Source organism: Mchenga conophoros, linkage group LG15 (assembly GCF_057382185.1).
Source record: "Mchenga conophoros isolate Kocher_MC1m ecotype Shallow Benthic linkage group LG15, M_conophoros_male_GT1.1, whole genome shotgun sequence".
Taxonomy (NCBI): domain Eukaryota; kingdom Metazoa; phylum Chordata; class Actinopteri; order Cichliformes; family Cichlidae; genus Mchenga; species Mchenga conophoros.
Genome location: NC_140540.1, coordinates 8,924,193 through 8,943,609, shown reverse-complemented (window position 1 = coordinate 8,943,609; position 19,417 = coordinate 8,924,193). Strand labels below are relative to the sequence as shown.

Below are 19,417 nucleotides of genomic sequence, written 5' to 3'. Positions count from 1 at the left end.
AACAAATCACTGATGACCAGTTCCTCATAGTGTGAAATAACATACAGCAAAGAATAGCCATCACCTGCTTTATTCACGTGTTTGGGAAAACAGAGCCTAAGTACCACCATTGAGCTGTCCCTCTGTTACAATCCTTTCTAATCCTGCTCCTCCTCATCACTCACAGCAAAAACTTTAGCATCTTTAACTTTGCAACCTACACCTCTGCCTCTGTAAACGATGCATCATAGCTGGTCTTAAGGCTGCGTGACAAATCACCCCTGACACTCACCTCCACCCCATGTCCGCACTCTCATTTTCGGATAACTAAAAGCTCTCAGAGTCATCAGCTGTTAGTCAATCTAATCTCTGATGACTTCACGTCAGTGGGCTATTGTTTAAAAATCCAGTGAGATTTGTTTTTGACAAAGAAGGCTCAAACTCGATTTTAAATAATTTAATAAATCCGGGGGAAAGAGGAGTACTATATGAAGCAGTAAACGTAAAGCATTAAAACAATGAAGAAACCTACCAGTTATATAAAACGCAAACACCCTCTAAGCTGAGCTGAGATCATGTTTCCATAATTCATTTTTCACTGCAGTTAATAGCAAATTACTCCGTTCATGAAGTTGGTTTCTCCCATCAGCCGGCAGCATTGACAGCTGTAAAGCACAACAGCTGCCCTGTTTTGGTTTGTGCAAAGCAAAGCAAAGCAAGGCATGCTGGGCCTGGATTACAGTTAAACGCCCAAAATGGCGGCACGGTTGAAAAGTTTTGACTGTTTTGTTGGAGTTTGTCTTCTTCACAAACTATTTCTTTGACTGTTTAAACTGTACGGAATCGGCTTCATTTTTTCCACAATGGTGGAGCACCGGGATTTTTTCTAATGGTTGAAGAGTTACACAAGAATTAGCATGGCGTTTTGGTATCAGCTCAAAATCGGGCATCACTTTGCCAATGCTAGGCTTGGCTAAGCTAGGCTAGCAAGCTAACTGGTCTTAGATGAGTGCTTGGCTAAAACCTTCACGTCTCACCTGCGTCTATAAGCTGAAGTGAATATGAAGATGAAATTCTTCCCATAGAAATGGAGGATGATGTGAAAAAAGTAAAAAAGGTAAGTTGGACAATTTGCGCACTTTTATAGCAGGTTGACTACCTGCTACCTTATTACCTAAGCTAGCTGAGCTGGTAACTGGCTAAGATAAGTAGCAAACTATCAAGTAAAGTTTAGCTTACGTTAGCTGGCCAGCGGACCCGGGAATCAATCCCAATACGACTCGGACTGATAGACTGTGCTTCCAATCAGCCGGCGTCACTTATAAAAGAATAGAATGTGCAACGTACCGAAAGGATTATAGTAAGAAACAAGTAAAGTTTGGGAAGTTGTAAAGGATTTGTTCGCTTTATATTTTCGTGCGCTTAAATGTAGTGGATGTTCGCTATGGAAAATATGGTGTATTAACAATTAGGCGAATATATTATTGGATATTGGGCTTTAAACAGCGAGCTTGATGCTGGTATACCTCAGTGATATTGTTCACCAAAAAGCTAACGAAAGCACAACCGAGTTTCCCAAAGCAATAGCTCGTTGATATGGCAGGCATGGGTCTGCTGTCAAAGGCAGCTGTTATCAGTGTCAGTCATTCTAAAAGGAAGAAGCACCACTTGGTCGTGCCAACAAACCTGCCCTCACACAGTGATACACTGATACAGTACATGCTCCCGTTTGATATGGAGGCAGGTCGTTACAGTAAACACACGCAGCAGATAGTTGTTTGGGAGACACTCCTTTTATCCTGTTCATTAGAGCAGACACAGGGAGGGCTTTTGCTCCTGTTCTGTTGGCTGGAACAGGAAGAAACGGGATGGCAGGACATGAAAAAGAAGTATAATGAAAACTGAGATGTCTGACGCTTTGTTATGATTGTGTTAGTCATTCAGCCGTTTTTTCCACGAAAGGGACACTAATGCATCTTCCTATCTAATTCAGCTTCCTCTTGATGCAAGGGGAAATTTGGGAAGAAATCCAGTGTTGACCTAGATGGTTTGTTTTCTCAAGGACATGGTTTTCCAGCAATGATAACATACCAGAATGTGCACATAGCCCGATAAGACATAATTTCCACTGAACCTTACACCCAAAATATCTGATCACTAATGATTGTCCAGACTCCAGTAGGATGCTTTTTAACCACAATTTTGGATTGTCATTATGTGGAAGTTCCTTTTACTTCTCATTGCAAATCTGCATTATGAGTGGACAGTGTTCAAACAGCTGATCACCTATTTACCATGTGGTGCAATGTTACTAGGGTTTAAAAATTTAAACATGAGTTGTGCAGTTCCTGTTTGTACCACTTGGTGCTGACTGTGGATTACATTTGGCTGAGATTTATTTTATGGAAAAGCTCAGTTGCCTAAATCGATAAAGTGTTGCTATTATTCTTCTGACTGATTCATTAATGGATCCTCCTTGTTAGTATATTTGTCAGATAGTGAGGCATTAAGGCAGGTATTCTGCAAGCAAAGTCTTGGTTAAAAAATTACCGGTATGTCCCTTAGAGGAACATTATAGTGTGACTATGCATTGTTTTGAGTTTCTGTCATCCCTGATTGGATGAACTGCTGTTTCATCCCCTTAGAATTATACGTTTTTTTTATGGATTCTGACCAGTTTTGAGATATTATGTTTTCAGGTTTTTGCAGTCCACATCGCAAAAATTACATGTGGAATAAGTCTTACTCCCATATGATTATGACACACACCCTATATGTCTTTTAAATCTATAGTCTTGAACCCTGTCAAGTGTATAGCTTTTGAACAAGTGAAATGCAGATAAACCTTTTAATTCTACAAACTTATTTTTCTTTGGAAACATTAGGTTCGTTTTACAAAATGTGAAATCAGATTTTCAAGTAATTATAAATGGTTAACTTATAATTAAGTTAACCATTTAAAACCATAATTATAATTAGTTTTAAAATATACAATTAGTAATGTAACTGTCTCCACAAGTATGATTAAATCAAATGTAATGCATTCTGTGACAAGACGATGCTTAAAAGAGTGGCATCTTTTCAATAAATAAATGAATGATTGAATACAAATTGTAAAAAAAAAAATAAAAAAAATGGCACATTTCAATACCCTCATGCTAGCCAACTGAGCACCAGACTCATTTCGTTTCCTTTCTGGTTTCTTTTTATTTTTATTTTTTTGCCTGTCCCGTTTGGCTCTTTTGCCATCAGAATTATTGTCTAAAGGCGAAGAAAGATGCTCAACGGATTTACTTTACCAAATTGACCATCCCAGCCTTGCCGTAATGGTCCATTTGATTCACCTTTTATTGTTTATTTTATTTTCACTTGCTGAATACGGGACAGACTTGACTGGAGGAAAGAAGGGGAGAAAGAAAGAGGGAAAGAGAAACAGCTTTTCCATAACGAATATGACAGTAAATACTAAATATTAAACATTATTGTGCAGCACATAAGCTCAACAGAACACAGTGTGCTTTGAGGTAGGAGCCAAAAAGGGTGTAGTTTGTGGGTGTGATCACCTGTGTGTACACCTGTGAGCATGGACACGCTTGTTTTTTTTTTTTAAAAAAGGTTCCTTCATGTAATGATCTGCTAGAGGGTGTGGGGGGGGCCACTGCCCCGTCCTCCAGGGCATGAAGCAGGTATGGAGGAGATCAAAACTCCAGACATCCAGAGGCCCCCAGAACACAAGAGACCAAGGAAGACTAACAGAGGGGCAGCCGCGCCACTGTCCCAGAAAGAGCTGAGGAGAGTCCCAGATGAGGGTTCACTCAGCAGCCACGGAGCAGAAGCCAGGGAGAGTTGCAGTGACGCGCCTGTGAGCTCCGCCGGCAGCCAGCTGCGCCTGAGTGACCGAGCCCCAGGCCGAGAGGCCGGGGGCACCCCACCTCCGAAGTGGCCCGAGCGAGCCCCAGGCTCCAGGCCCCGATAAGCGGCCGCCAAGGAGTGAGCCGGTGTGTACCTGGACGCCCATCCCCAGACACAAAGAACCACCAACGCACCGATGTCTGAGGGAGTCCGCCACTGGCAGGGGAAGTGGTGGTGGGCGGAGATAGGCCTCCAAACCTTGGAGGGCCTGAGATGTCCCCAGGGAGGTGGCGTCTGATACCAAACCTGACATATAGACACAGACATACAGGCACACACAGACACAAACATCCATTCCCACCCTCATGCTCTCATATGCACTTACTCCACACTCAACCAACGTGGAGACAGACATAAAGAGACGCTGTAAACACGATCACACTCCCCAAGCGTACTCTACGAACCGGGACTAGGTACCCTTGCCCCTGGAGGGGGGAACTGCACCCAGACCCAGGTGGTGTTACCCTTTTCCCTGCGGTGGGGAGAGGCAGACCGCCCCGACTCCACAGCAGCAGGGAGGCTTCCTTTCTGGTTTCAACATGTCATCAAGTTCTTATTGGCTCATAGATGGCACCTTTTAATGCAAAGTTAAAGAATCCTTATGGAGAGACTTTTTTTTTTCCAAAGGTGCAATTGAAAAGTTAAAAATGAAATACTTGCATTATTTTTAAGTTGTCAGGGAATAAGAATATTAGAATAAGTCAAGTTTGACAGAAGTGTCAGATTGGACCTTATGATTCTAAAGGGGACACGATGAAGATTACACCTTTTATGAATATTTCATGCAGAAATTCTAGTAAACCTCAAGGGTCCTCGAACTTTTTCCTACAACTGTATATGGTAATGTTCTTGAATACTTTACTGTGAATGATTATTTGTAGGATTTAATTGTTATTCTTAGGCCGCGTTTCTGAATAGGTCTCAGTGAATTGAGAATGCTGGCTTCTCTTACAGCTGGTCTAGGTTTTCTTGCATTGTTTTGAAGTAAATGTGAAAGTCTTATCTATACTCATTATTGTCACACCCCACAGAAACTATGCAGTTTCTTCATTTATATGTATTTTATGAATAAAAAACACACATCAGCTTGTGGCCATTTACTGGGGTCAACTATAGTCTCACATTTCACAAGTAAAGGCCATAAAATGTTAATGTACTTCAATAGTTGCATACTATTAAATAATGCAGTGGGTGATGGAGCTCGAGTTCTATAGTGACTGAAGGCTAAGAAATATCAGCACGTAAGAAACAACATACATTAACACACACACACACACACACACGTATGTGTGTCTGAGTGAATGTATGGCTTTTAAATTTGCATTTAGTTTGTCTCTTATGTGCTGATATTTCTTAGCATAGATATAAAAAAAAAAGCCAGGTTTGTAACATGAGTTTTTGAGTGGCACAGTTGGGAGTGGGTGAGATGGCATCAAAATATTGTTATAATATTTCAAGAAAATTTGTGATGATATTTCTGATTATATAGAAAACAAGATGCTGAATAACATTGAATCAGTGACTGCAGCTCACCGGTAGCAGCATTTATTTATTGCTGCAAACAAAATCAAGGGGATTTCCATCCTTTTCAAGTGTCACCGATGACAGACTAACCCTTTCAAAGTGTGACTGTTATTACCACAAGTCACCAGCAGCAGCGTTAAAGTGCAAGAATACGAACAGCATAAGTCAATGGTAAAGCATAAACGTAGCCTAGGTAGTGTGTTCCTTGGAGATTTTCAGTAAAAAGATAACATAACTGCTTAATGCTTAACTATAGAGATTGACAGACCACGCGACTTTCGCGCATTGCATGTTGGGTACGAGCATTTTCAGATCTAATAGAAATCAAATGAGTGTTTCGTAATTCATTCAATTCATTGTCTTTATTTATAACTGGCATTATTGTCTCATTCTATTATAGAATCTTACAGGAAAGACGCAAAATTGTATTCCATTATGCTTTATTAGCTGCTTCGGTAAAAAAACAAATCAACAATGCAAAAAAACCCCAAAAAACATTGCAAAACAACATACTGGAAAACAGTTATTCATCACTTGAGTGCTTCAGTACAACCCTTGGGCACATATATACAGGACGTTTCGTGGCTGTAATGATATCACGCTCTCTTAACCGATCAAATCTCGCTGTGGTAGTAGCTTTAAACTCAGTATGACCCCGGTTGATAGAGGGTGCCCAGTCTGGATCGCATTCTAACATTTTGTAGACTGGTTTTCCTACAAAACACAACAAACATTAGCCCGCAAAGCCACAGTGAACAAAGCAGCATAGCGCAACGAATTCAATTCAAATCAATATAAGACTTATTTGTAACCTACATCAACAATTATGTTATGATAAATTACGTAATAACTACAACAGAAGACTTACCTTTGTGGAAATGCTTGGAGCAGACTAACATATGAGCTGGAGTGTTCTGGAACATTATATTTGGTCTTCGAATGGCTGCAATCCAGGCCATCCGTCGGCTCTTTGTTACTTCGGAAACACTGCTTGAACAATTTCTCTTCCACGACGTAATCCGATAAAAACCGATCTCTTTACCCATTGGCTTCCTGTGGCTGTCATTCAACCGGCTATTGCAGTTAATAATACAACAGCTTCTTGCCATTTTTTGTGTTTCTTTTTATTGCTGTGTGACTGTTTTCATGTGAAAGCCTGCGTGCACTAGTACCGCTTGACACTCGTTCCCAGAATTCTTTGCGGTTTTACCCCGGAATGACGTCACATTTTCAATCTCTATAATAATAACTAGCCTTGTAACTTAATCTGAGCCTGCACAATATTGTCAAATATGAAACTGAAAATTATATTTTACCTGGAATGTTGTTTCTTGGGTCAGCCTTCTTAATAGGGTTGGGCGATATGTAAAAATTTTCCAACAATCATCAGTCCATTAATGGACGTTGGGCGACATTCGCACATGCGCAGACTTTTTGATGGGTGGAGCAATGTAGCATGGACTGATTTGCATGTTTATAACACAACATGTTGTGGGCGAACTAATTTCCCCCCCAAAAAATTAAGGCTGTCAGTGTTAATGCAGCTCCATTAAAAAGCATTTGGGCACATTCTGAGGCTCGCAGATGAAAAAGCATGTTGCTAAAACAGTGCTATTATTATTATTATTTTCTGTTGACTGCTTCTGTTAGCTCCATCATTATTAGCAAACTTAGTCATGGGCAAATGAATAAATAAATCGCCCTTGTAAAAACGATCGCTGATGGGCTCAGTCTATCGTCAATAGTCGATATATTCGTCCAATTGCCCAACCCTACTTCTTAACCAGTTCTTTAAAGTCCTCCTTTACCAGCATGTAACTGACTCCGTAATAGATTTTTCCTTTAATTACTTATTTCTGCCAGAGACTATGGCAAAAATGCTTAACTTCAATTAGCAAAGACATACATACACTCACATACCTCCATACATACACACACACTCTCACACAGGGTGTGGCTGTCACAGGGACATATGACGAAAAAAACACAACTGTCACTGTCACTGAAATTCTCCAAAAGCAATAAACTAATATAATGAAATTAATGACATTATCTTCTCAGATCACGAGAAAAGATATAGAAATCTGTTTTAAAAAATTCTAGCTACAAATTTGGGAACTACAAATGACTAAAGTAGTCCTTCTGTTGTAGATGGTGTTTGCAAACTTCTAAATGTCTGCTCTTGATTTGCTTTTATTGTTGCAGAGAAAAGTTTTTACTATTTATAATTTGCCTGTTTAATTAAAAAAATGAACATCTGTCTTTAGATTGCCTGCACTTTTCACCTTCTGAAATCTGCACTGTTAACAGCGTTGCAGATGTCATAGCTGTGGTTAGCTGAGGAGAAAGAGACAAAGTTGTCTAATTCTGTGGTTTAGCAGCAGTATGTATAAATGTGCTTTCAGAGTCTTGCAGAGTCCTGTGACTGTGATAGAAACAAGCAATCGCATTGAAATGTTATTAGTTTTGAGGTAAAAGTGTACCTTTGAATCACATTTACTAAAATTGCATTCAGCATCTGCCAAACAGTTCTCAAAACTACATGACAAGTTTCCTGCAGAGAAGTGTCTAAATATTCAAAGCATCAATACACGTGTCATTGCAGGAAGCTGTGGTTGGTCTCCTTCCTGTTCTTGTGCTTGAGTATAAAGTCAGAGACACTTCCCTTCCTTTGTGGGGAACACACCCCTGACATCTATACCCCGTGTGCTATACTGAGTGTCTCTCGCCAGTTGGCAGCTGTCATTGCATGTGAGTGGAGGCATCAGGTGATCTTTAGTTTAGGCAGTGTCTGAGCATTTGTGGCCAGGCTGCGAGCTTGTTGCATAGGCGTATCCCCAAAGTGCGGGTTCATGGAGAACGAGGTATGATTTTATTATTATTATTTTTACACGCTTTATCTTTTTTATGCTTTTGAAACATTTTCCAAAGTCGGAGTTAGTTATGTTATGTTAAGTAACTGTTTTTGGGTTTCAAACATATACGAGATCAACACTGGTGCGTAATGTTGTACTACCTATATGCAGACAAAGGAATGAAGTGAAATAAACAGACTTAAAAACAAAGATGTTTGAGAGAGAATGCATGCTCCAGTTAGGGAAACCTGAAAAAGGTCATCAAAATCACAAAACGTATTGTTTACATGTGCTTTTGTTAGTATTGTAGCATAACGTATTGCACAACATTGAGGTTTGTAATTCTGTGGTGTCTTATTTTGGAACTAGCAGAACAGTGAGGGGAAATGGGCTCAGCAGAAATTATAGGCCAGGCGAGAAGAACTGTCAGCAAAATTTAACGTAGCTTCCCTTTTTCATACTGAACTCGTAATTCCACTTGCAAGTGTTAGATTGTCACACATGTATTTTTTTCTTATATGGTCTTATAGGGAATTACTACTTGTATTTACTCAAACTTAAAAGGCGAGTTCAAGTTACTGTTACACAGACTGCTGTCCTCTTACTTCACTCACCTTTCTTTCTTTATTCAATAGCCTGGTATCTCTCCGTTCAAGCGAGTCTTCCTGAAAGGAGAGAAGGGGAGGGACAAGAAAGCCCAGGAGAAGGCCACAGAGCGCAGGGCCCTACACACCTTCTCACTCTCTCAGCCTGACCACCGCATCGACCCAGACATCCTGCTCAATGACTACATTGAGAAGGAAGTCAAAGTGAGTGTGATAAGGATGTTTTCTTTGAAGCTCTAGTCGTTTTGTTCACTTATATCAGGTTTGGTCTTTTTGGGGGGTTTTTTTTTTGTTTTTTTCTTGGGGGGTTTTTTGCTTTTAAATAATGATTATTATTTTTTTTTAATTTAGATTTTGGTGCAACTTTCTCTAATATGAAGTGTTTTTTTTCCTCTATCATTTTCAGTACTTGGGGCAGCTGACATCAGTTCCAGGATACTTGAACCCATCAAGTAGGACAGAGGTCCTGCAGCTAATTGACAATGCGAGAGTAAGTACCTGAGTAAGAGGATTTATCGGAATCTTTAAATGCGATTACTCCCCCCGTCTCCTGATTTTTCTTTCAAAACTGTTGAAGAGTTATTCCTACATAACTCGCATATACTCAGTGGACAATATATTAAGTACACCTTGCAAGAATTGGATTGGACTCCTTTTTGCCTTTTGAACTACTTTAATTGTTCAAGGCATAGATTCATCAAGGTGCTGAAAACATTCCTCAGAGATTTTGATCCATTTTGACATGACAGCACACAGTTGGTGCATAATGCAAATCTTCTGTGCTCTATTGGACTGAGATCTGGTGATTTTTGGAGGCCATTTAAGTAGAATATGTTACAATATGTTGTGTGTGAATTCTAGCCTCAGTTTCCCGTTCTTAGCTGATATGAGTGGTATCCAATGTGGTCCTCTGCTGTTGTAGCCCAACTTCTTCAAGGTTTGTTGTGCATTCAAAGATGCTCTTCTGCGTACCGTGGTTTTAACACGTGCTTATTTGAGTTACTGTTCCCTTCCAAGAACTCAAAGCAGGCAGAACATTTTCCACTTGACATCAACAAAGCATTTGTCATACAGAGAAGTGCCAGATTTTAGACCATTCTCTGTAAATCCTAAAGATGGTTGTGTGGAAAAATCCCAGTAAGTCAACAGTTTCTGGAAAACTCGGGTTACATTTAGTCACTTATATCGCCTTTCTTCCCCATTCTAATGCTCTGTTTGAACTTCAGCAGGCTTGTCTGCATATCTAACATGAGATGTTTGTGCTAACTGGGTGGTGAATAGTTGTATATCACAAAGTGACAAATGAAAGCATATTTCTTAAATATTTCTCTCCCGGTATTTCAGAAGTCACATCAGTTGGTAGGCCAGCTGACATCAGAGCAGGATGCAGTCGTGAGCTTGTCAGCATACAACATCAAGCTGGTACGGCGAGATGGAGAAGACATCATTTTAAGAGTGCCCATCCATGATATTGCTGCTGTCTCCTACATCAGGGATGACTCATTACACCTTGTAGTGATAAAAACAGGTAAAAACAAAGCTTTTCAGGTTTGACTTTTGCTAAAAGTATTATGGCTATTAAGGATCAGAATCCATGCATAAAAACTGAATAAGTAAAGTTTTGACTATATGTTCATTTTAAATGTGGGTTGTTTTTTTTGTTTGTTTGTTTTCAGCCCAGGAGTCAGGGGGCTCGCCCTGTCCCAGTTCATGTCCTGATCTCAATAAGTCTCAAACTCGGAGCTCCTTGTCAGAAAGTGGAACTGTGCTTGTTGAAGTCTGCTGTCTGCTTGTGCTGGCAGTTGATAATAAGGTAACATTTTGCATGTGAGGCAAACTGCAGACTCCTTTTGAAATGCTAGACAGGGTTTAAAGATCTAAATTGAAGTGTTGGCTTCGAGCCACCTGCAGCACTGTTGAACCTGAATGGGAACCAGCAAAAACCCTGTTTGTTTTTTTTTGTTTGTTTTGTTTTTTTAATCCTGGTAATTTAAAAAGATGAAACAAGTGTATGTTAATCTACAAACTGTAATTTTTTTTTATGATGCATTCATCAATCTCTAAGAGATCATTTTAGTTTTGATGTGTTTTGCATGATAAAAACTGTTTACTAACTGTATTATTCTTTCGTTTTCTTTTTTTTTAGGCAGCAGCTGAGGAGTTGTGTCTTTTGCTTAGCCAAGTTTTCCAGATTGTTTACACAGAATCAACCATCGACTTCTTAGACAGAGCCATTTTTGATGGCGCAACTACACCAACCAGACACCTTTCTCAGTACAGTGGTAAAGCAGAAAATTGTTTTCCATATGGACAAAAGTGATGGGAAAATTAACAGACTTTTAAATATTTGGTTTACTTGATAAGAAGCTTAAAAATGTTTTTTATAACATGTAGGTTGGTGCTGTTTTGTAGCTTTTTAAGCTAATGAAATTTAAGATTTTCCATCAATTGTTAGTCTGTTAATATTTCCTTTTGTTAACCTTAAAGATGACTCTTCGAGCAAAGTAGATGTTAAAGACTCTTTTGAAGAGGAACCCAGCCCACTGTGAGTACACAGCTCAGTCCAGCTACAGTGCAGTTCCATTTTTCTTTTCAAAGTTTTGTCACATCTGTGAAAGTTTTGCTCATCACTTAAGTGTGTTGCGGTCTCTCAGTCAGTTCCTGGTTACAGAAGGAAGCTCTCCATCTGCTTCCACTCCTGCATCTCCTCAGACCAAAACTGCAAGCGAAGGCGAGCTGAGCACCACAGCTGCAGAGCTGCTGCAGGACTACATGACCACAGTATGGCTTTCACTTCACTCTTTTCTTTGTCCAATTCTGTTTGTGAGAATAAGAATATTGAAAGCTATGTTGATACGAAACTGTAATCATTCTTGTTTTTATTTTTTAATTTCCCCCCTCCCTTTCTAGCTGCGGACAAAGCTCTCATCACAGGAGATCCAGCAGTTTGCTACTTTGCTCCATGAATACCGTAACGGTGCCTCCATTCATGAGTTCTGCATTAATTTGCGACAACTTTATGGGGACAGCAGGAAATTTCTTCTGCTCGGTAAGCCCACACTACAACTGAAGATTCAATTATTTTAAACTTCATATCATCAAGTGTAAAGTGTTAGCAGTTAGCTTTTGTACTTTTGCTGAAGTCTTAGTTTGCTATGTGTTATTCTTTTTAGGTGTCTGTGCGATTAATATAGTAGTCACAGTTTATGTAACAGTAGTTACATCCACTGATCTAATTACAGCAATATTTTAAATGGTACATCTTGGAGAAGAGCACAGAAAATATCCTAAAAAGTAAAATACCAACTTCAAGCAACAACATTTTTATGGTACTCTAATATTGATGGTATGAACGTACATATATACTTGTAAAAAGAAAAAAGTAGTTTGTGGTTTTAAGTATCCCCGTTCCTGATTTCTCATCTTTTTTTTTTTTCTTTTTTTTTCATATTTGTCACACTTTGATGTTTCAGATCATCAAACATTTTTAATAGACAAAAATAGCTCTGGTGTAAAAATAACGTCATACCAACAGTCAAACATGGTTGTGTGATGGCCTGGGGCTGCTTTGCTGCTTCAAGACCTCAATGACTTGCAGTAATCGATGGAACCCTCTCTACTAGAAAATCCTGAAGGAGATCACGTGGGTTTTGCAGCAGGACATACCAGAAAAGCTACCTCTGAATGGCTAACCCATGGCTAATTGTCTTAATTAAAACAATTCTGCAAAGGATCAAGATTCTGAAGTGATGTGAAAGACTTGCCAGTTATCATAAAAGCTTGATTGCAGTTCTTGTTGCCAGAGGTTGCACAACCAGTTATTAGGTTTAAGGGGAAAGTGTGACATGAAAAAAAAGAAATGAGATCTTTAATGGAAGGACTGCCTCCTGTGGGCATGTATCAAACAGTCACCTGTGTTCACATAGACTGCAAGTATCAGGATTTTCTTTTTTTTTCTTTCCACTCCTGGAGGACAGCCTGCAGCTTTGTTGGCTAAGGACAGGGAGCTGCTACATGAATTGAACAAGCACTTATTAGAGTGCTCATCTTAGTACCTGTTTCTGGTGAGATTTTCACCAAGATCAGTCAGATCACAGATGGTGCGCTTATGTAAGGCTACAGCAACACCTCAGACATACACGCCAATAGACTGGTCTCAGGGCATGGTGGGACTGAAGGGGTGTGTGTGTGTGTGTGTGTGTGTGTGTGTGTGTGTGTGTGTGTGTGTGTGTGTGTCCTAAGACGGGTGTAACAGATCTTGTGTATTCAATTCAATTTTCAATACAGTTTTATTTAGACAGCATCAAATCACAACAACAGTCACCTCAAGGTGCTTTATATTGTAAGGTAGACCCTACAATAATACAACAGAGTAAAGCCAACAATCATACAACCCCCTATGAGCAAGCACTTTGGCGATAGTGGGATGGAAAAACTCCCTTTTAACAGGAAGAAACCTCCAACAGAACCAGGCTCAGGGAGGGGCGGCCATTAGTCGCAACTGGTTGGGGTGAGAGAAGGAAGACAGGATAAAAAAAACATGCTGTAGAAGAGAACCAGATATTAATAACAAGTAATGATTCAATGCAGAGAGGTCTATTAATACATAGTGAGTGAGAACAGGGACTGAAGAAGAAATACTCCTCCCCTGCATCATGGGAATCCCCCAGTAGCCTACGCCTATTGCAGCATAACTAAGGGAGGCTTCAGGGTCACCTGATCCAGCCCCAACTATATGCTTTAGCAAAAGGGAAAGTTTTAAGCCTGAGCTTAAAAGTAAAGACTGTGTCTGTCTGCCGAATCCAAATTTCAAGCTGGTTCCACAGAAGAGGGGCCTGAAAACTGAAGGCTCTGCCTCTCATTCTACTTTTAAATACTCTAGGAACCACAAGTAAGCACACAGTCCAAGAGCTCTGATGGGGCAATACCAGTGGCTGTACTATGAGGTCATTAAGATGGAGCCTAATTATTCAAGTTCAAGGATTTTTGAATTCAATTCTGGATTTAACAGAGCAAATGAAGAGAAGCCAATATAAAGAAATATGGTCTCTCTTTCTAGTCCCTGTCAGTGTTTTAAAGTAACTTAAATGCTTCACGTAATAAAATGTGCAGTAATTCAGAGCTTTTTCTTCCTCTTGCAGGCCTGCGGCCCTTCATACCAGAGAAGGACAGCCAACACTTTGAGAACTTCCTTGAGACCATCGGTGTGAAGGACGGCCGAGGCATCATCACTGACAGCTTTGGTCGTTACAAGCGCACAGCAAGCTCTGCCTCAGATTCCACCACCAATGGCAACGGAGCAGCAGGAGGAAGTGGTGACAGTGTTGCCTCGGACGAAGGCCACGAGCCCTCTGAGGGGGATGAATGGGACCGTATGATCACCGATATCAGCAATGACATTGAAGCTCTCGGCTGTAGTATGGACCAGGATCCAGTGACACCTTGACATGGGGAACAGAGGGGGGTAGTTTGGGGAGCTGTGGACATGAACTGATGGCCAGCAGGCATGATGTGAGTGGATGAGATGAAGGTGGTTGTTCAGCACTGACCTAAGATTTGATTTATTGTATTTTCCTCTAATTGTCAAGAGGACGTTCCATAGTCCCTACACACTCAAGGAAAGCCTTAAGTTGTTACTATTAAGTCAACAAATGCACTTATGCAGACCCTGTAGATGAAACGCAGTGGGTTGGATTGTTGGTTTTATAGACTGATTTATTTTAAAATTTTTACTTTGTGCTCATTTATTGGCAGTATCTGCCACTGCTATGAGCAATGTAGCGAATATCTTCAGTCTTTGAAATCTGTAATTTTGAAAATTGTGGATAATCCATCAGAGGACTATGTACACATTTTAGAAGGTGAAGCATGGGGCTGTTTTGTGTTTGCTATAGATCAGTCAGCTTCATCCACAAAGAGAACTTTGGTTTTCTTCATTCACATTGTGTGTTACGGTGTGTGTAACATTTTGCGCCATTTTTTTCCAGTAAGGTTTGTGTACTGCTTTGTTTTACACTATCATTTGTTATCATTGTTTACTTATTTACATATTTTTGCCTTACTCAAACTGACCGATGAAATGCTGTAAAAACAAATTCTCATTCATTTAGTGAGTGAGGACTGTATTTGACAAAGCCAGTTAGTTGATGGCTGATGTAAATTTATAACGTTTAAAGTCGTTCTTCACATGCAGGTCATCTTGTTATGTTGTGCCTTCACACTGCAGTACTGCTGCCTGCTGTCTGTCACTCACAGACAGATAATTATGAACTGTAACTACAGTTGTTCAGCAAAACATGGTTATTAAATAACAGCTATTTTACACTGATTGTATCTTATTGCAAAATTTACACGCATCTTGATGTTGCATAAAAACAATATAGTATTATCCCTTACCACCTGTCTGCTGCGTTATCAATGTTCACTAGCTCTTCATTTGACCTCTATACATAAGAACTGACACAAGGGGAAGTTTTGTAGTCCAAATATGATCATTTGCTTGGATGCACCTAAGCTGCAGTGGAATTTCATTCAGAGCTTCATCAAAGCAGCCAGGCTGGATGCTGCTGAATGCCCACAAAGTCAGGGATTAGTTTTGTGAGTCTTGGGGACGGGAAATTTTGAGGACAGCACGAGTTGAGCACATTCCGTTCCGTAAAAGCCCATCAGCAGACTTTAACTCGGCTTTTCTCACCCCTCAGTCCTTGAACCTGACCATTTTCACAGGAATATCTTTGTTCTTCAAGCTACTCAACACTGAGCCACAAATCCTTCAAGTGTAAAAAGGGATGCCCAACTCAAGGGATGAACCAGTATTGTCTCCACTTAACAAGTAACTTGCCAAAGAACCAACTATCTTTTAAATTGTTTCTTTAGACACTTTGCTACGAGCAGCCTGCCACAAAAACACAATTTGTTCACATTTCTTTAGTTGAATCAGTCATGGATTGGCCTCCCCAGAGCCTGGAACTCAACTTTATTGAAGCAGTGTTGGATCATCTTGACAGAGAATGTAACAAGAGATGGCCAACATCCAAAGAAGAGTTTTGAATGTCTCTGAATGTCTTTCCTTACTCACTTTATTTCCTTGCACGTTTCAATAAATTGCTGCACCTATTTCACATTTTCCCGTTAAAATGGCTAAAGATTTCTGCACCGTACTATGTTAATTTCTGGAGTCATTCTGTGTCATTTATGGTATTGGAGTAGAGGTACCCATAGTAAAACTACACTTTGGTTCAGATAACATCTTTGGCTTTAGACACTGTTTTCTTTGAACAAAAGAGGGATATAACAAGTACACATTCAGTCTTGTGTCCTAACAAGTGTTCGCTGTATAGCTGTGCTATGATGTCATGCAGAAAGGGAGTACATGCTGTTTTTTTACATCCCCTTTTGATGTAATTGAACTGTTTCCCGGCAGTACTTGGAGGAATACTAATTGGCCGCCAATTTGGACTGAGCAGCACCTCACTGAAGCAAGTAATTATTAAATAGATCAGTTGGACTAATTAAGTCATTAAGAGATCCCATGCTGTTTTATAAAGAGTTTACCAATTAACTGCACACAATGACAGAAGCTCCTGCAGTTCCTCATCAACACTGCATGAGTCACATATAGAAGATGAGATGTGTGCAGCTGCTTGTTTGTAGACAAGTCTCCTTCACTTTTCAGTTTGGGGCTGCTTGATCATTGAATATTTTTCTTTTCTTTTTAAAAATATTAATATATTAACGATTGATTAGCTCACTGAGTACTGATCCGAAACTTCGTGAATGCTTAAATCTAATCCAAAGAATAAAAAAACTTCCAAAATTGATATTTCACAAAGGAAACTGCTGAATGTTTAAGCTCCGGGTTATGTTTTACTCATACCTTAGTTCAAAATCCATTTTCCAAACACCAGCACAGTCAGAATCAGTTTAGCACTCCATGGATTTATTAGTGTGGTCAAACTTAAAACCTTTTGAATTCATCATGTGCCTTCTTACGCATCAAATCCACCTGCTTTAGATCTTATTTTGGAACCAGTTGATACTAAAAATGTCACTACTTGCTAGATATTTCCAGTAAATCTGTTAAAGAAAAATTTTTACAAAGAGTCAAAGTGACCGAGTAGGACTTGTTGTCATCACATTGTGTAAGTCAGCATCCAAGGACAGTCAATTTGATGGGTAACCCATCAATTTCCAAGACTATATGTCCTGTTAAAACTACATTCTTCTCCAAACTGGTGGTTTGAAACCATCTCACTCTAGCAGTAAATCTTTGAGATGAGATGTGCTCAGACACTCCTACACAAAGGCTCAGCATGAGATGCAGTCTGGGATCTGCGCCAGTCTCACCCTGTGGTTCACCTTGGTGAGATCTCTGTTAGCTGTTTGTGTTCGAGCGCGCAGTGCCGCTCTGTGGTGTTACATCTGTTACATCCATTTTTGCTAGATTAACTCCTCTTCAGTATGCAGTATACATAAAATCGAAGTGGAAGACAGTATCACAACTTTCTTGAAACAGAACGGAGATCAAACATCTCTCACTCTCTCTCTCCCAAAACAGCAGATTATTTAACCCTCAGTGTGGCCTACTTTTTATTGCATACCACACTGGGCCTTTATTCTTGAGATTTTATGCTTCTCAAACTGACAGTGAATGACTGTATGCATGTCATTTTCAATTCAGTTCAATTCAATTTCAATTCATTTTTTAAAGATAGCACCAAATCACAACAACAGTTGCCTCAAGGCGCTTTTTGTCATGTAAATGAGATGGTTTAGGTATGAAATTATTAAAATAACCAACTCTAGGGACAGCTGTTGAACGGAGCGAGAATCCATCCATTTCCTTCCACATGTCCAGTCGAGGGTCATGGTTGCGATATAACCTATCCCAGTTGTTGAGGGCAAGAGGCAAGGTTGCACACTGATGCCCCATTTAACGTCACCTTTTTTAAATTGCTTTATTTTTAACATGCATGTCTTTGGACTATGGGTGGAAGCTGGAGTACTTGGGAGAACACGCAAACTCCAGAGTAAAAAGCTTCCACCAGCTGGTGGATTCAAACCCAAGACCTTCCTGCACTGATGCGATGCTGCTAGACTCCAACACTGGAATCTAAACCGTTTTTTAAAAATATCTGGCTCCAACTGCATTGATTTGTTTCCAGTATTTTACTTTAAAAACATAAAAAATCATGGTAACTACACCTTGATGGCCTGGAACGTTTTAGAAAATGCATGTAATGGCCCCACTGGCAGCCTTTCATGTAGAACGAGTTGTGGCTTTCATCTGCAATAACCCCAAATAAAGCTGGAGCTCATGCATGAAAATCCAGTCTCAGCATAATCATTCACGACTCAGGCCGCTTCAACCGCTTCATAAGGAGAGAGACACGGGGACCAGGAAACGGCGTAAATCAACTCTAGCATGCAAAGCTGACCGTTGTCTTCACATGCACTGTTAGGTGGCAGTTTCACTCGCTTGAAAGAAACAGAAATACATTTTCTGACAGTGATAGATGAGAAAGCGGATGCTATTCTCAAAGCAACCTGTTAGCACAAGCAGACGAATCAGCAGCCTGCCCCTTTTGGAAAGAAATTTTTACACCTCGTGAATGAACTAAATCAATCCAACATGTTAGATGAAGTAATGAGGTGAGAAGGCCTAATTTTCTCCACTTTCTCCCAACTGTTTTTTTAAGTATTTATTTTTTAATTAAGGCTTGATATGAGTAGGGTTGTATCAGAACAAAGAGTTCTGATATTGTCTTGAGTCAAGAACCAAACCCCTCCAACACACTTACCACTGGTGTTTAAATAAGAGCATTAGTGATGTAAACACCATCCTACCTCCATCTGGTTCACTGTGTTTGGGAGACAGGCTTTATAGGGAAAATATAAGATGCTACTGGTAATGATTTTCCTTTAAAGGCAGCAAATTAGACAGTGAGAAAGTAATTTAGTGCATTTAGTGCATCCATCTCTTGATGGACTACTTCTTTCCTTTACATCTTTTGAGAACACTGTTAAATGGGGCAAAGGCTAAGTATTAAGATAATCTAAGCTATAGTAGACACTGTGGTCTTTTTTATTATTTCAGAGGGTGTTACAGGAGGTAATCTGTTCTGCTAATACCACTGCTGAAAACAAATAAAATCCAAGGCATGTGGGAAAGCTTTAAATCTCTGATATTGCATTTGTTATATATCAAAACCATGAGACAAGCTCTTTTTCATTGTGCATTCATTTCCCTTGGACTAAACATGACTAAACAAATTCCATGCACTTATACAGTAATATGTAAAAGTCTTTGACCAACCCACATCTGTAACCTGGCTAGATGGATAGATGGAAATACAGTATAGTAGGAAAGAGCAGAGTTTGTACAATTCTAATGAGCATGAAAATCAATATTTGGTGTGACTCTTAGTCTTCAACACAGACTGAACTCTCTTATGCAAACATTTCTTTTAAGGAGTCTTCAGGAATAGTTCTCCAGGCATCTTGAATGACATTCAAAACTCCTCTTTGGTTGTTGGCTGCTAT

The 19,417-nt window shown here is 39.8% G+C and overlaps 1 protein-coding gene across 2 annotated transcripts; it reads left to right on the top strand.

The window, feature by feature from the left end:
* Nucleotides 1–701: 701 nt before the first annotated feature.
* On the top strand, nt 702–16,002 carry ccm2 (CCM2 scaffold protein). Of its 2 annotated transcripts, none has more exons than XM_085248284.1 (10): nt 702–1,096; nt 8,906–9,079; nt 9,282–9,365; nt 10,220–10,403; nt 10,552–10,688; nt 11,022–11,157; nt 11,363–11,420; nt 11,530–11,656; nt 11,786–11,924; nt 14,017–16,002. In XM_085248284.1, the coding sequence occupies exons 1-10, from the start codon at nt 1,067–1,069 to the stop codon at nt 14,319–14,321; spliced, it is 1,374 nt and encodes a 457-aa protein (XP_085104410.1). In that variant the 5' UTR covers nt 702–1,066; the 3' UTR covers nt 14,322–16,002. The 2 variants fall into 2 exon arrangements, with proteins under 2 accessions (XP_085104410.1, XP_085104411.1); XM_085248285.1 differs by lacking the exon at nt 702–1,096 and adding an exon at nt 5,320–8,279.
* Nucleotides 16,003–19,417: the final 3,415 nt, after the last annotated feature.

Coding starts and splice junctions, on each gene's coding strand:
- ccm2 (XM_085248284.1), top strand. CDS start 1,067: ATGGAGGATGATGTGAAAAAAGTAAAAAAG. Junction 10,404..10,551: donor CCTTGTAGTGATAAAAACAG/GTAAAAACAAAG, acceptor GTTTGTTTTCAG/CCCAGGAGTCAGGGGGCTCG. Junction 10,689..11,021: donor TGCTGGCAGTTGATAATAAG/GTAACATTTTGC, acceptor CTTTTTTTTTAG/GCAGCAGCTGAGGAGTTGTG.